The 16,684-nt window shown below is 44.7% G+C and overlaps 1 protein-coding gene across 2 annotated transcripts in view; it reads left to right on the top strand.

The window, feature by feature from the left end:
• Window positions 1-16,684, top strand: part of MYO15A (myosin XVA) — a 3,541,761-nt gene that overhangs the window by 657,456 nt on the left and 2,867,621 nt on the right. For both annotated transcript variants that reach the window (XM_069645706.1, XM_069645705.1), the window contains exon 15: window positions 10,763-10,894. In XM_069645706.1, coding sequence (XP_069501807.1) covers window positions 10,763-10,894 — 132 coding nt within the window. The remainder of the gene's footprint in view (window positions 1-10,762; window positions 10,895-16,684) is intronic.

Here is a 16,684-nt window from a genome sequence, read left to right as displayed (position 1 = left end):
TTGCGCGCAGGCCCGCTTATGAAGCTTCACGCTAAAGAAGGCGTGGCTTGGTATTTTGGCAAATAATCTGCTTAGAGTCAAGCATATACAACTCTAAATGAAAAAAGAAAATCAAGTATAAGTATATTGAATCGTAGTCCAAGTATAAATGTGTTCGTAGAGCAGAGGTTGATAAAATCCTTCATACCGTACAAAGTTGATTGGAGCAAGTATTCCAATCCGGAGGAAGACAACCAGAGAAACGCGGCAAAGTGGTACTTCGCTGGTACTTTGCTTGGTGCGCGCGCACTGCTTTGCGCGTGGGCCCGCTTATGAAGCTTCACGCCAAAGAAGGTGTGGCTTGGTATTTTGGCAAATAATCTGCTTAGAGTCAAGCATATACAATCTAAATGAAAAAAGAAAATCAAGTATAAGTATATTGAATCGTAGTCCAAGTATAAGGGGCTGATTCATGGAATTATTTGCGCCGAAAAACGGGGATTTGTGCGCCATTCTGCCCGCAAAACTCCATTTGTTAAACAGGGATTTGCGGGCAGAATGGCACACACATCCCCGTTTTTTGGCGCAAATAATTCCACGAATCAGCCCCTAAATGTGTTTGTAGAGCAGAGGTTGATAAAATCCTTCATACCGTATCAAGTTGATTGCAGCAAGTATTCCTGTCCGGAGGAAGACAACCAGAGAAACGCGGCGAAGCAGTACTTCGCCGGTACTTTGCTCGGTGTGCGCGCGTTGCTTTGCGCGCGTGCCCGCTTATGAAGCTTCACGCCAAAGAAGGCGGGGCTTGGTATTTTGGCAAATAATCTGCTTAGAGTCAAGCATATACAACTCTAAATGAAAAAAGAAAATCAAGTATAAGTATATTGAATCATAGTCCAAATATAAATGTGTTCGTAGAGCAGAGGTTGATAAAATCCTTTGTACCGTACCAAGTTGATTGCAGCAAATATTCCAATCCGGAGGAAGACAACCAAAGAAACGCGGCAAAGCGGTACTTCGCCGGTACTTTGCTTGGTGCGCGTGCACTGCTTTGCGCGCGGGCCCGCTTATGAAGCTTCACGCCAAAGAAGGCGGGGCTTGGTATTTTGCCAAATAATCTGCTTAGAGTCAAGCATGTACAACTCTAAATGAAAAAAGAAAATCAAGTATAAGTATATTGAATCGTAGTCCAAGTATAAGGGGCTGATTCATGGAATTATTTGTGCCAAAAAACGGGGATTTGTGCGCCATTCAGCCCGCAAATCCCCATTTGTTAAACAGGGATTTGCGGGCAGAATGGCGCACAGATCCCCGTTTTTCGGCGCAAATCATTCCATGAATCAGCCCCTAAATGTGTTCGTAGAGCAGAGGTTGATAAAATCCTTCATACCGTACCAAGTTGATTGCAGCAAGTATTCCTGTCTGGAGGAAGACAACCAGAGAAACGCTGGTACTTTGCTCGGTGTGCGCGCGCTCCTTTGCGCGCTTGCCCGCTTATGAAGCTTCACGCCAAAGAAGGCGGGGCATGGTATTTTGGCAAATAATCTGCTTAGAGTCAAGCATATACAACTCTTAATGAAATAAGAAAATCAAGTATAAGTATATTGAATCGTTGTCCAAGTATAAATGTGTTCGTAGAGCAGAGGTTGATAAAATCCTTTGTACCGTACCAAGTTGATTGCAGCAAGTATTCTAATCTAGAGGAAGACAACCAGAGAAACGCGGCAAAGCAGTACTTTGCCAGTACTTTGCTCGGCCCACGCGTGCTGGCACACACGTGTGCCCAATTATGAAGCTTCACGCCAAAGAAGGCGGGGCTTGGTATTTTAGCAAATAATCTGCTTAGAGTCAAGCATATACAACTCTAAATGAAAAAAGAAAATCAAGTATAAGTATATTGAATCGTAGTCCAAGTATAAATGTGTTCGTAGAGCAGAAATTGATAAAATCCTTCATACCGTACGAAGTTGAATGCAGCAAGTATTCCAATCCGGAGGAAGGCAACCAGAGAAACGCGGTAAAGCGGCACTTCGCCGGTACTTTGCTTGGTGCGCACGCACTGCTTTGCGCGCGGGCTCGCTTATGAAGCTTCACGCCAAAGAAGGCGGGGCTTGGTATTTTGGCAAATAATCTGCTTAGAGTGAAGCATATACAACTCTAAATGAAAAAAGAAAATCAAGTATAAGTATATTTAATCGTAGTCCAAGTATAAGTGTTCTGATCTTGATGGTCGTGCCGATTATTGAATACCTCCGTCCCCAAGTACCACACAGGCAGAATGACCAAATACTGCCTGTGCAATCTTTGAGGCCACAGGTGTAGTGAGCCGTCAACTGGAACCAGGAAACGCCGGAAGAACCCCTTGACCACTGTAAGGCAATAGACGGTTATCAAACTAATGCAATATGGACACGGCACTAAGGAACTGATTGTAACCAGGCTTACCTAGACGAGCTGTGAGCCAGGTCGTAATGCATTAGAGGTAACCAGTAGAGACAGTGGGACGGGTTCCAGAGGGGCTTGGGTAGTAGTTCCACACCTGGACAAGATGGCACAAGAGGAGTCCACAAAACACGTAATGGGGTCAGAAACCAGTTCAAAGCACAAGGTCCAAGCAAAGGGGCAGTCCGTTAGAGCAATCCGTGAAGTAGGTGCAGGGTCGAATATCTTTAGAAGCAAGCAAGAAGTGTTCCAGAGCAATGGTAACAGATGAAGCCAGGAAGATGTAGAATATCCAAAAAACAATCCGTGGTCATAGAGCCGAAGAATCCTTGATGAAAACAATAACGCCAAACAGTCCTTACGAGAAGCAGCTGAGAAGCGCTACCACCGTGGCTTCCGGCGCTTTTGACTGTTTCTTGTAGTCACATGATGCAAAAACACGGAAGCGTGGGAAAGTCACGTGATGGCAGAGGATGAACGCGATTGGCAGCAGTTCACCTCACGTGACGCGTGAATCGCCTTGTTCCCCGGTGGTGCTGCAAGGCATACGGGAGTTTCCACGGGAGTTGCCAGGACAATGAAGGTCGGAAAACACCTGGAAAACCAGTCATCCTTCTCCAGTGTCAGACACTTGATAGGCTTTTGTGCAAATACCTCTTTAACCCCGCTAGCAGTCAGATGTGCCCCATCATTTAACCCTCTTGTGTTTACTTCTGAGTTATCCCAGCCTTTTGGATCAATGGAGATCTGACAATCTTTGGTGCACATTCATCTGTGAACCCCACTGACTATTCTAAATCCCACATCTTTGCTTTGCAAATCAGACCTAGATTGTAAATGATAAAACAAAGGGTCCAATCCCTCTAAGACTTCTTCTCCATCCTCAATCAACCTTTTCCTTCTTTCTTCTTCTTCTTACTTCTATAATCATTACCCCGCTGCAGTCTCCATCTTTCTTGTTTAACCTGTCCTTTGAAAAAGAAGCGTATATCATTAGTACACTTCATCATTTTAGGAGTGTCACTTTGCAGTCCTATCTCTAACAAAGCAGCCTCTCCACTCGCCCTTCCCTTCATGTGACCCAGAACTCGTATTGCTTTTACATATGCTTCACAGCCTCTCCTTCCCAACTCCAACATGCTTTGATTTAATCCGGGGGCCTACAACATTCTTATAGCCAGTTTGAAGAACATATTGGCCCTTTTCCTTTCCAGTAATTGTTGCTTTATTAGATTCAAATAACATTGATTCTTTCCTACTTTTCTCGAATTTGTGATTACCAAACATTGCTGCTTGCCTGGCAACCTTTTTCTTAGTCTTCACCTTTTTTCGTCCGCGGACTGCACTCTTCTTGACACTCAGGTAGCTCAATACTTTCTATAACCTCAGCCTTCCCCTGTAGGAGATTACCATTTCTATGGTCACCTTCCATATGCCACAAACCTTCCAAATTGTGAACCTCAGACACACCTGCATATTGCAACTCACCTTCATTATTGGCTTCTATGCCAACCTGGGTTTGTCTTGCGTGTTTAACTTTGTGTGTTCTGCCGACTACCTTAGAGCTTATGCTTATTTTCGTTAAGTGATGATCCCAATTTGTCTGTATTGAATGCAGCAATGCTAACTGTTGGTCTATGTTTTCTTCAATGCCCTTACATTTAGTTATCACAATAGTCAGTAAATTTTCTGAAACCGAATACATTGACATGGAGGTACTACTCTCATTAACTGCATCACTTCCAATAGACTGGCATGGCATACCTTGAGCTAATACAGACAACATCTTATTACCCACCGCCGCCACCCAGTCTCCCTGCTCTTCGTCGACTTAAGCAAGATAAAATTGCCAGTTCCTCTTGTATAACATTAGACACGTGACTATCCCTTGCTGGAATTGTGATTTCCTGTCTTGGAGGCAAAGCAGCACACAGCCCATCCTCCAATCTCAACTGCTTATTGGACTGTATTTGTCCACCGGGGCAAGGCACTTCATCCTGGACCTCTTATAGGGCCTCATTAAACTCTGTGGCTACTGAAGATCTAGGTGATAAATTTCGCTTCTCACCAATGTCCTCGGTCTCAGTCAACTCGTCCAGTCTTGGCACCAGGTAATTCACTATACTGTCCGTCAGTTTATATAGCAGGCAGGTTAGCATTGTTTTAATTTCTTCAACCTGCGTGTTCCCAATCAAATCTCCCCCCCACCCCCGACCGCACACCATAAAGGAATTGGTCATTTGAGTTGTTACCATCCCTTTCTCCTCCAATCTCGGTGCTCAAATGGTTTTCTGCGCACAAGTCCTGGGATGACAGAGCTGATAGCCAATTCTTGGGGACTCCACATACTCTGCTATTCTGACCATAACTTTGTCACCCAGATTAGTCGTGTTTAGTTGTTTATCGCCAGCACACCCTTCGTCCATAACAGGGCAGGGCAACACCATGTCGCGCAATGGTGTTGCACCGCTGAAATCCAGGTAAGGTTTTACACAACCAGACAGCAGCCAGCAGCAACAAGCGAAGCACTGCTTCAGCGATTTTCACTCCTTTTATAGCCCAAAAAGTCGGCGGTTCAAAAGAAACTCTTGCAGTTGCCACTAACAGGTATTCTGGGCAAGGATGTCCAATTTAAGTTTTACAAAACCAGGCAGCAGCCAGCAGCTACAAGCACCATTACCCTGACAGGGTGTGCTCCCATCTCTATTTTAGGGCCAGGGTTGAAAAATGTCAGCAAATCTCTGTATAGCACTCTAAAAACATGTAGGACTTTGCAGAATCTTTGGGTCCTCATCAGATACATCCTCCATAGATTAAATCAAGCACCTTTATGGAACAACCCCACCCTGAGAGTGGAGGGTGCTATGTTATGGATCAATAGGGGGATGTTGCTACTCAACCAGCTATATGAAGAAATCAAACATTCCTTCTACTGCGCCTGGAACCGTGGTTCTATCTACAACTCTATAATGCAGTCAAGACATGGGCAGGCGGGTAACTTTAGCCAGAGAAACCCCAAACAGAGCTGCTTATCTATCTGCTCTCCCGCGGAGAGAGACACCAACACCTTTTGCAATCTGCAGATCATGGAGAGTCCGCAACATGTAGTCATTCAAAAAGCACCTCGACGACTGGAAGGATATCCCCAAGAAGAGGTAGGAGAAGTACCTCAGGGATATCCCGAGAAAACATCAACATGTCAGACAGACTGAGGCAAGAGAAAGTGAGCTGCAGGATGTGCTGGACACGACTGCACATGTTCAAAGCAAGAAAGAAGAGGTTCACACCTTGGTACACTGAGCTTAAATGAAGCTTAGATTTAGCCATTTTGTTTTTTGTAAATTTGTTTGGCCTTTTGTGCTGACTCATGTTGTGAACTGTTACAAGGCAAGGAGACCATAATACTTTCTATTTTAAAGGTGCAGAAGGGCCTGAAGCCGGATTGGGCAGCCAAGCTGAGCATTTTAGAAAGGTGCTGGAGGTGTGCTGGAGGTGTGGGACGGTGATTAAGCACACTGCTTTTTTGTTCTGTCCTAAAGTGGGACCTAGCTGGGGCAAGATAGCCGAGAGAATGGCCCTGGTGGTGGAGGCCATTCTCATTAAAAGCACAGTAAATCCAACCACTGAATTGGTAGAGGCTTTCTCGAGTGCTATAATGTTTAAGATCTGTTCTTATGGCTTGCTACACAAGCTTTGGACTTGGAGGGGTCTGTTGTGATCCATGCAGTCAATCTAAAATGTGCATTATATTTATTTATTTTATTTATTCATGGTGCATTTGCAAGGCGCTTATACATTGAGTAAATTGTGTTTCAAAGCGCCCACAGGGCAACAGGGAGGGGACATGGGAAGAAAGCAAATATAACAATGAGAGATAGAGCCGGACCTACTAGGCCTTGTGAGCATTCAGAACGTGCGAGCGCAGAGAGAGGGAAAGTATGAGCAAATGGCAGGTAAGTGCTAGGTGTACCAAAAGGGAAGTGCTAGGGAGTGTGCAGCTGTTAAGTAATACCACCATTTTTTTTAAAAGGAAATTACAATGGGTGAAAAGTGACACGTCCTTTGTGTTTCTCGTTAGCTATATTTAACTGTCAATTGGGCCCCAGGGGCCCTTTACAAAGGTCACGGCAGCTTATCATTTTTTTCTGCCCATCCGCAGTCCCAGCTGGCAGGCAAGGTAGGGATGATTGATCTCTTTTGATCCACAATGATTGGTGTAGAACTCAGAAGGGCCTGAAGCCGGATTGGGCAGCCAAGCTGAGCATCTTAGAAAGGTGCTGGAGGTGTGGGACGGTGATTAAGCACACTGCTTTTTTGTTCTGCCCTAAAGTGGGACCTAGCTGGGGCAAGATAGCCGAGAGAATGGCCCTAGTGGTGGAGGCCATTCTCTGGTGGTGGAGGCTGAAGTCCACTGCAACCTAAAAACTTGGCCGTTCAACAAGGTGGGAATGTGAGTGGTGACAGTCAGTGGTAGACTGAAGCGACTGGGCCAAGAAGGGCGTGGCAGAATACACAACGCAAATTCTGAGGAACTGGAAGAATTACAGGGTGCTGAAAGTATAGGACTGGTTGACAGACATAAAGAAGCTTGCGACAATGTAAATAGTGACATTAAAAGCACAGTAAATCCAACCACTGAATTGGGAGAGGCTTTCTCGAGTGCTATAATGTTTAAGATCTGTTCTTATGGCTTGCTACACAAGCTTTGGACTTGGAGGGGTGTGGTCTGGATCTTACACACCTGGGCCTTCTTAACACAATGTGCACACAGTGACGCACTACTTGAGGTGTTGCGTGTTTGTATCTCTCCTTGTTTCAGGGGCGAAACACGGGAATCGCGAGTCGACCTTTATGTTCTTTCGGGACTATTGTGATTAAACTAACGATGTGCCTAGTTGAAGCCTGAGATATGTGCTTGGACCTTGTCTGCTGCTTTGCCTTTTCCTTGTAATCAAGGTGAGGGACGGGGATGCGCCAAATCTGAGAACTGTATGAATTCATGGGTTAGGTGTCAGGAACTTGAGTTTGTGTTGTGATCCATGCAGTCAATCTAAAATGTGCATTATATTTATTTATTTTATTTATTCATGGTGCATTTGCAAGGCGCTTATACATTGAGTAAATTGTGTTTCAAAGCGCCCACAGGGCAACAGGGAGGGGACATGGGAAGAAAGCAAATATAACAATGAGAGATAGAGCCGGACCTACTAGGCCTTGTGAGCATTCAGAACGTGCGAGCGCAGAGAGAGGGAAAGTATGAGCAAGTGGCAGGTAAGTGCTAGGTGTACCAAAAGGGAAGTGCTAGGGAGTGTGCAGCTGTTAAGTAATACCACCATTTTTTTTAAAAGGAAATTACAATGGGTGACAAGTGACACGTCCTTTGTGTTTCTCGTTAGCTATATTTAACTGTCAATTGGGCTCCAGGGGCCCTTTACAAAGGTCACGGCAGCTTATCATTTTTTTCTGCCCATCCGCAGTCCCAGCTGGCAGGCAAGGTAGGGATGATTGATCTCTTTTGATCCACAATGATTGGTGTAGAACCCGAGTCTCCAAGAAAGTGAGAAGGTTCAGGTGTAGTTGAGAACACCCTTAGCTGGGGTCGTTAACGAAATCTGGCGTTCAACCTGGAGTAAATATCCACATCAGTGTACTTTTTGAAAGGGTATTCACAACAACTTATATAGTGACGCATACATCTGGAAATGTATTCCTAATTCACATTATCTTTGATGTAGTTTTGTCCAAAAATGACTAATTGTGCTCTTCCTTTATGTGAGTTCACATTGTCTGTAACTAAAGCAGACATGTTACAGATTCAGTGATAGTCTCCATTTGCTTTAAACAGTGCGTAATGCCCCGTGAAGGCACACATCCAGGCACTAAACATAGCTAATGCCAGGCAGACCCAGGAGCTGATTACAGACTGGCATGTGGAGCAGTGCATGTCTCCACCCTTTGGCTCCACTGCCACTGCAACAAAACTCGGCATTACAGTATCACTTGAGCCCTGCTAATCACTGCCCAAACAAAAACCAGCATGTGCAAGTCTTCACTTGGACAGAGTTTCGTGGTGGAGGTGGACACCACCGGTGATGCTCTCTGACACCTGCCGGTTACTTGGGGGAGGGCATGAATCCCTGCCACCCTGCGGCCAGGGTATTAGAGGGCTTCCCCACATCTCAGGCAGGTTATTTGATCCCAGCAGGACAGACAAAGCTGTTCTGGAGACAAATACCATTGGTTTAGTCATTTATGACATTGACTAAATAATTACCATTCAATTTTTATATATGCTTGAGAAGTATTGATCTGTTTGTTATAGCTGTTCTAAATATTAGTTACCGGAAGTGCTGATATAGCCTTGCTGATCACAGTCTTCTTTGCCGAAATGTCATACCGATGCCTTTTTGACTGAATTGCAGCAAAGGCCTGGCCAGCAGAGGGACAGGCAGTTCTTGTTAAATATCAGTTCAATCCTGGAATTCTGGATGCCAAACAAAGATCTCTATTCAAATTCTAAGTTTGTCTAAAGGAAGGCTGCTGGCCTTAGCAATAGGGCAATGAGTAGCCCTTCATTACTATGTATTAATGTATTGCCGATTTGCAGTCATTAGTGGGTGGACCCCATCGTTGGGCACTATGGTTCTGTAACGGGTAGCCAGTTTCCACCACTTGGTTAGAAGACACTGGCTCACGGGGCAGCTGAAGAGTCATCAAACACAATTCGTCGAGTTCTAAGCACCATAGTTGTGGCAGAAGGACACACTGGGCCTCATTACGGGGTTGGAGGTAGCCTTGCCGGTAAAACCGGCAAGGCTACCTCCAAACTCGCATCCGGGTCCGGCACCCGCAAATGGGCAATTACCGGGCTATTCCGGCCCAACCGGACCCGTTAATTCTTTTGCGGGGGCTGGGCCGATACATCTCCATTCCCATTTTAGCCCCATAGGGAATGGGGAGGGTGGTAACACCGGTTCCATTAATAACGGTACCAGTGCTACCATCATGTTCTGCTCGCGGGTGCCGGTAAAGCCACCAGGTCAGACCTGGTGGCTGCAAGGGCACCCACGAGCAGAACTCGTAGTATGGCGGTACGGTAGCAATGGTGCCGGTAGCGATACCTGTGCTGTTGTTGCCTTACCGCCATACTTGTAATGAGGCCCACTGTGTCTAACCTATTTACCGTTACAACCCATGTGCTGGTTTTGCCATTATAGCAATGAGGGTGTATATTGGCACCTGTCACTTCTGCTGCCACACCTGCATACATAAGACACCGCAACAAGAGTGTAGTCTCGTTTGCTCCCAAAAATGTAAAGAAATAGAAAAGCAATGCAGCTTTACTGGGCTGAAACAGGTGCTTTGTCTAATGAATGGGACAGGATGGAATCGCCATTATGGAAAAGGCTGTTTACTCTCCCAAAAGGGGCTCCCGTTGCAATTATCAGACATGAGATGGGCTTGATTTCTATGCAGGTTCATGGAAGAGTATACAACTTTTGAGATCGTGTTTGCAAACTCCTGATAACTGCCTGTTGTTTGAACTACGTTCTGTGCTGTTTTGTAACACCTGTAAAGTGTTGATTGGAGGGTTCCAGGCATCCACAAAGCTTCTGGTTAAATATGATTTAGATCTTCAGAAGTTTATGGCCTTTCCAACTAAGAGTAAAAAGATTACTTTTGAATTAGACTGGATTAAGAACAGAGCATCAGCAATGAACTATCATTTGCTCTACCATCTAAAGTACAAAGTGAAAGCTTTTAATTTAATGAGAGGCCTGTTTACTTTAAACAACATCCTTCAAGGAAACACATTTTTGAAATGTTGCACTTTAAATTGAACCTATTTCCTAGTAGATAGGTCATTGGTGCTAGACAGGGAATTCAACGTTCGCTGCGTGTTTGTAGGTATTGAGCTCTTCATGTGGAAACATTCTGTCACCTTGTAACTGAATGCACTTTTTTGTCTGAGCCCTGCTTTAATTTCTCTAATCGTTTTGTCTCAGATAGATGTTTATTTAACACTGAATTGTTTTGGACAATGATTTTAAATAGCTGTGAGCCTTCTTTGGACATATCAGTTTTAATTACAATTTCTATCTAAGGTATTTTTTCAGTAAATTTACTGCTATTTCTATTGAATTGCAATGTGATGAAGTATTTATGTCTGTTCGTTTTTTTTCTTTTCGCAAAGGATTTCTTTGTTAGCCATAAATAAATAGAAAAGCAATGCAGGAAATGGTTAAAGCAAATGCATCTGTAGTGTGCTAGCGTGACCCCTGGCCCGGTGTGTCTGTGTGCTGTGCTTACTGTCCTCCCTTATGCTCTTGATCCCTTTCAGGAGGAGTACATCAGGGAACAAATTGACTGGCGAGAGATCACCTTCAGTGATAACCAGCCCTGCATTGATATCATCTCCCAGAAGCCACATGGCATCCTGAGGATACTGGATGACCAGAGCAGCTTTCCCCAGGTGAGTGCCTGGCCTGCACTGCTTGCTACTTCGCTTCGGCTGAAATTCGTAAAATAGTGCACAGACAACATTTTAGGGAGGATGCGTAGAGCACAACACCACAAAAGGTAGCAACTTCCCCTTGACAGAATTCTCTGGGAAAATGCTGGAAATGCATTTTGACGTTCAATCACGTATGAAATACAATAAGTGTCACAATATAAATTTTCACTATTATGGGGCACCAAAGCACCACCTATTTCCCAAAACTATTCAATTGGATTACAGTTAGGAGGGACACAAAACGTGTGGGTGTTGTTTTGTTATTTACCGACCCATTGACTGCCCATGGCCCTGCTAATCCCTATGACCAATCCCACCCACTACCTGAGCCTCACCACCCAAAACATATCCTCCTGGGGTCTCTTTGAGCTAACCTTATCAAGCAATAACATCACATGTTTTGCTGTAAGTGCCAGCCACTGTTCTTTCAAAGCTGTCTTCTAATAGCAGCGATAAATACACTCCAGGTGTAATAAAAATATCTTAACCAAGAGTGCATTTTGCTATTTGATTTATTAGCAGTATGCATGTCCTTGCATTGAAGGCCTATTAAAAACAAGCATTGGCAATGTCAACAGTTGTGGCTCTTGAACAGGTATTAGATAGGCATTTGCACCAGGCCCTGTTATGTTGTGCCCATATACTCGCATCTTTTTGCAGCTCTTACCATCTTGTGCCCAGGTGTTATGATTATGGCAGTTCCTGGCAAATGTCTCTCCCATGTCTACACAAAAGCCAAATCTGTTGGCTTTGCTAATGCTTGCTTAAATGGCAGAAGAACTATGCTCAGTGTTAGTGCTGTTTCCTTTCTCTACTTCCCTCTCATCAGTCATGCCAACTGTGAGAGCACCGCTCACATCAAAATCCCGAGGGAGGCCCTTCTGAATTACCTATAATACCCTATTGCTTTTTAGCCGTAACATTGTTTTGTGAAATGCATTAATAAGGAGCCACTGAAACCTCCCTTTAGGGACTGAGCCTTGCCCGCGTTGCCTGCTTGTTGCAATGCCTTACAGTTGTTAATGCCCCTCATCTTGGAAAGATTGCCAGCCACCACTAGGTGCATGTTAATTATGCCTTCATCTACAGCTCAATGATGATGACCCTATCTGCGTCTCTTTTATCTTCCCATGTCCAGGTAAACAATGACCCTTGTGGTGCTCAGTTATGTCCTGTGGTTCAGTGCAGCGAAGACCTGTGATGCAGAACATTACAGCTTGGCTGTTGCTGGCTTATGCTGCTTTTGATGCATAATGTCCGAATTGAATTAGGCGCCTATGTGCAGGTCATCTATGTAAGTCCTTAGTGCTATTCAATTCCGCCCCTAGTGCAGGTCAGCTATGTCCCATGGGGCTATTTTATAATGCCCCTGAGTATTGCTCAAATGTTTCCCTCATGATACTCAGTTGTATCCCCAAAGCTGCTCAACTATACCCTGTGCTGCAGCTCAATTATGTCCCTACCTGTAATTTGATAATTCCTATTCTACTGCTTAATTATGCCTTAGGATTGGCTCCATTAAGCCCTAGGATGTAGCTCTGGTACTCTGATGTTGATGCTTTTTCTCCTGGTGTACCTGCCCCTTAACCCCTTAAGTGCCAATCATAGACTTTCATAATAGCCTGGCACTTAGCAGTTATATTATGCCCCAGCTGCTGCTCAAATATGAACCTTTTTCTGTACAAGTATAGCACTCATATAGCTCAAATAGGCCCTTAAATGTGGGTCCCCTTTGTGCCTGGTTTAGGCCATTTCTGTCCTACTGATGCTCAGTTATTTTACTGAAGGTGCTTTATCATACCCTTAGAGCTGTTGATTATGTCCTGTAGTGCAAATCAACACACCATGGTGCAAATCCATTAATACACCATACTCTGTCTCAATAATGCTCCGTGCACTGCACTGCTCCAATTTAACACTTACCTTGCTATAGGAGGGGGATGAAGAGGTAAATTCAGTTTCCTCTCCCCATGACACCCAGTCCAGCTACATACTGCCACGTGCCAGGATCGCTCTTGCCTAACTCCACTTCCTGGAGACAGAAAGGGCTATGGTAATTCAGGCCTTTTCCCTTCTACCAGAGCTTAGTCAATTGGAACAAGACAAGGGGTAGGTTTCCCACATAGAGCAAAGGTGGTAATTTTAAACTGTTCCGGCTTGAACTTTCTGAGTAGATTAAAGGTTGTTTTTAGCCAGGCCTTAAACTGGGCTTAAAGGGAAACATGTAAAAATAGTTTCTGGGGGGCGTGACAAACCAGTGCTCACTTGAGCTCCGACCGATGGTGGATGCATGTTCCCGAAATGGTAACAGATTGAACTATTACCAAGTACAGAGAGTCCCGATGGAAGTAAAGCAGGGGCTGTGACGGACCTGTAAGATTACTCAGCAGTGTTTTCAAACCCCACAATAGATTGAAGGCGACAGTCAAGATGGTGCTGATTTGCTGAACAGTGATAGTACAAGTCACACTTGAGCAAAGATCAGGCACTTGGAGTCACAGCTGAGCTGCCAACAGACCATCGGAGCACCACCTTAAAGAAACGTGGAAGCCGGAGCGACACTGATGTGCTCGAAATAAGCTATTGAGTTTGGTGTTATTGTGAGAGTATTCATGGAGGAAAGACGTGACCTAGGTGGCTCGCGAGCACCAGCACAAGTGGCACTCTAGTCATCAGGTGGGCAGCATAAATTCCAGAAATGGAGGATGGAGGAGCCATCAAGAGGAACCGGCCTACCCATTATCCGAACCCGTTCTCAGCGATAGTTCTGATATGGAGGACTGCTTTAGGAGGATCCTGCAGTGAACGCCTTGGAGCACCTGGAGGGAACCTCAAGGATGATAATGAACTATTGTTTCCCCTGGATCTCTTGTGTGCAAACCCTGGGTTATTTTTGGATGCACTGCCATGCATGACTATATGTGCCTTGGTACTGAAGGTAATAGCGAGTCGGAAGCGTTGAAGGAAAGCTCATGATCAGAGGCTACACATGGCTGGGAATAAACAAAATACATCAAGGTATTTCTGCAGGCACATAATACACCTAATAACACACCGAACAAATAGTTACTCAAGTACACAATTTGAAAGATTCTGATTCCAGAATGAGGCAGTGGCTACCAAAAGTAATTTAATGCAGATGCTGCAGGAGTTGAAATGTGATGTTAAGGACAATAGAGAAAAGCTGTCCATTTTGATTGCAGAACTTGATAAACATATCCTCTCTGTGAAAAAGGTTGTACTAAGTCGAATGCGTGATCAGACACAGGAGCAGGGGGTTTTATCGGAGGTAATGGACACCATGGAAGTGCTCCTCTAATTTGTCCTGGACAAGCAAGAAGGCAGTGACAACAGGTCCCTCTGTAATAACATATGCTTTAGAGGGGTGCCAAGATAGACAAAAGATTCAGGAGCTGGAGGAATATGACCAGGGCTTGTTTCAGAACTTGTTGCAATGATCGGATGAGGCAGATACGATGTTGGATTGCATGCATAGGGTGTTGTATGCATTTCAGTAGAATAAAACTGTGAAGAGAAACTGTCCTACAGGCATCTGCAGGAGATCTCATAGCTGGAATGCATTACAATAGTTCAAAGGACTCTATTGCCAAGACTTCTTTAAATATTTCAAGCACATCCATAGAGACCGAGCCAAGATAACAGATTGTTTAAAGAGAAATATTGTTGCATACATTTGTAACGCTGGTAGACCATTCAATTCCTATGAGATCACCATAAATGGGGGGTGGTAGTCCCCTGTATGCGATACCTTTTTGCTGCACAGATTAGGGCATTTATTGATGGGAATATGTTAGATAACCATAAATATTGGAAAGATGTTGAACAACATACTACTACGAGTCCATTGGATAGTCTCCCTTTTCTCGCCAGAGAAGCCAGGAGATATTCAGGCATGTTGCTTTCAGACTGACACATCATGTTTATTATATTACCAGGATAGAGGCAGGTGTCTAATTCAAATAAGTACGGGAAGGGCTCCCTTGACACCGGATCTGGGGAACATGGCGTTCGGTCTATCCTGGTTTACATAAAGAATGCTTTGGATCACTGGAGGCCAACAGGAAGCTCACTTTGGGAGTTTTGCTCAATGGTGGTTCTTTTCTTGCATTCAAAAAATGTAAAAGTAAATTTCAACTTGCCAAAGCTGAACAGTTTCTCTTTTTGCTATATACAAATAAGGCATTGGATATCTCAGCAGGAAATGGTTGACATGGGCAGTAGGTAGCCCAGGTTCCAGGAAAGGAATATCATAGAAGGCTTACCATGTAGACGTCATTCTCAATCTTATAAGTTGCTGAACTCTTCTATCGTTGAAAAGACACTACCCCACATGACTAAATGGAAACAGGATTTGGACATAATAATACCAGGGGAATGCTGGTTGCATATTTGGGACAGGGCTGGGAAAGTCTCGAAATGCATGAACGTTAAGGAATTTGCCTATAAAAGTCTTTTGGGCTGGTACATAACTCTGGAAAGGTTGCACCGAATTTATCCGGACTTCCCAACTCAATGCTGAAGGGAATGGAGGAAAACTGGGGAGATGAGGCATATGTGGTGGAAAATCCCTAAAGTATTAGGTTGTAGTTCACTAACCTGTATGTTGAGATAGAAGCGAAGCAAGTGGAAGCAACCCGCCAAGTGTTCAGATACTGGATAGAAACAGGTTCTGTGCACACAGTGGGCCAACACCCTCGGGGAAACCGTCTGGGGAATAAAACCCGATCAGGCAGGAGAACAGTCTCTGTAGTGATGGTAGTTGTAGTTTTCTGAGTAGTAGTTCTCTGAGTAGTTGTAAGTTGCAATTCGAATTTCAAAAAATAGTCTTTTGTATCCAGAACTGTACATGGTGCAAAAGTAAACAAACTAGGTAAATAGAAAAGGGGGAGAAGAGAAAGGCAAAAAGAGGAGGAGAAGAAAAAGAGAAGGAACATCTGGTTTGGTTTCTTATGGTCTGTAGGAAGTCTGATACAGAAAAGAGGAAGGATGCACAGGGAAACATCTCTTCCTGTTCAGGTTTTTCTCCTTCCTTTGAATTTGTCATGATTCCTACCCCTCATGTCCCCAGCCCTCCAAGATGTCAGGCTGGAGCCAGGCCACGATCACCTACATGGCCCTCAAGGGCCTCTCCATCCCTCCAAAGACCCACTTGGAGTCAGACTTGGCGCTTGAGGCACCAGACTCACTCACTCCCATAGGATAACATTGGGGATTGGACTTGTAGTGCATTGATGGGGACAAGATGGATGCCCCCACATATTTCGGTTCACAGAACTGCATGTGCAGTCTAGTCTTTTGGGTGTGGTTCAGCCCAGAGACACCTGGGATACCCAGAGACTATTTAAGCCACGCCCAGGCTGAGAAACATGCTTTGTGTTTTCTGCACCTGCAGCGTGACACTCACTGTGTTCGGATCGGTCTCCAGTAGGCCTGCATCTTTCTTCTGCGCTCAGCTCCTGCAAGAACAAGAACACCGTTAGGAACAGCCTTACCTTGCGGCGCTTCTGCTCATCATTCATCGCTTCTTCTGTTCTGCGGGCATCTTCGGCGGTGTCATTTCCATCCCGGCACGCCGCTTCCTAAGGAAAAGGGAAAAGAACAGAAAAAAGGCATTAGTAAGCATTCAGCAAATCTTCGCTTATTTTTTTAAAGACTGTACGAGCTTCAAACGCTTACCTGAATCCCAGCCGCTCTGGGGGAACTCTGTCTCCGGAACGTCTCATCCAT

The sequence above is a fragment of the Ambystoma mexicanum genome, chromosome 2p (genome assembly GCF_040938575.1).
Source record: "Ambystoma mexicanum isolate Mex_15411 chromosome 2p, UKY_AmexF1_1, whole genome shotgun sequence".
Lineage (NCBI taxonomy): Eukaryota > Metazoa > Chordata > Amphibia > Caudata > Ambystomatidae > Ambystoma > Ambystoma mexicanum.
Note: the sequence above shows the minus strand (reverse complement) of the source record. Positions and strands in the feature narration are given on the sequence as shown.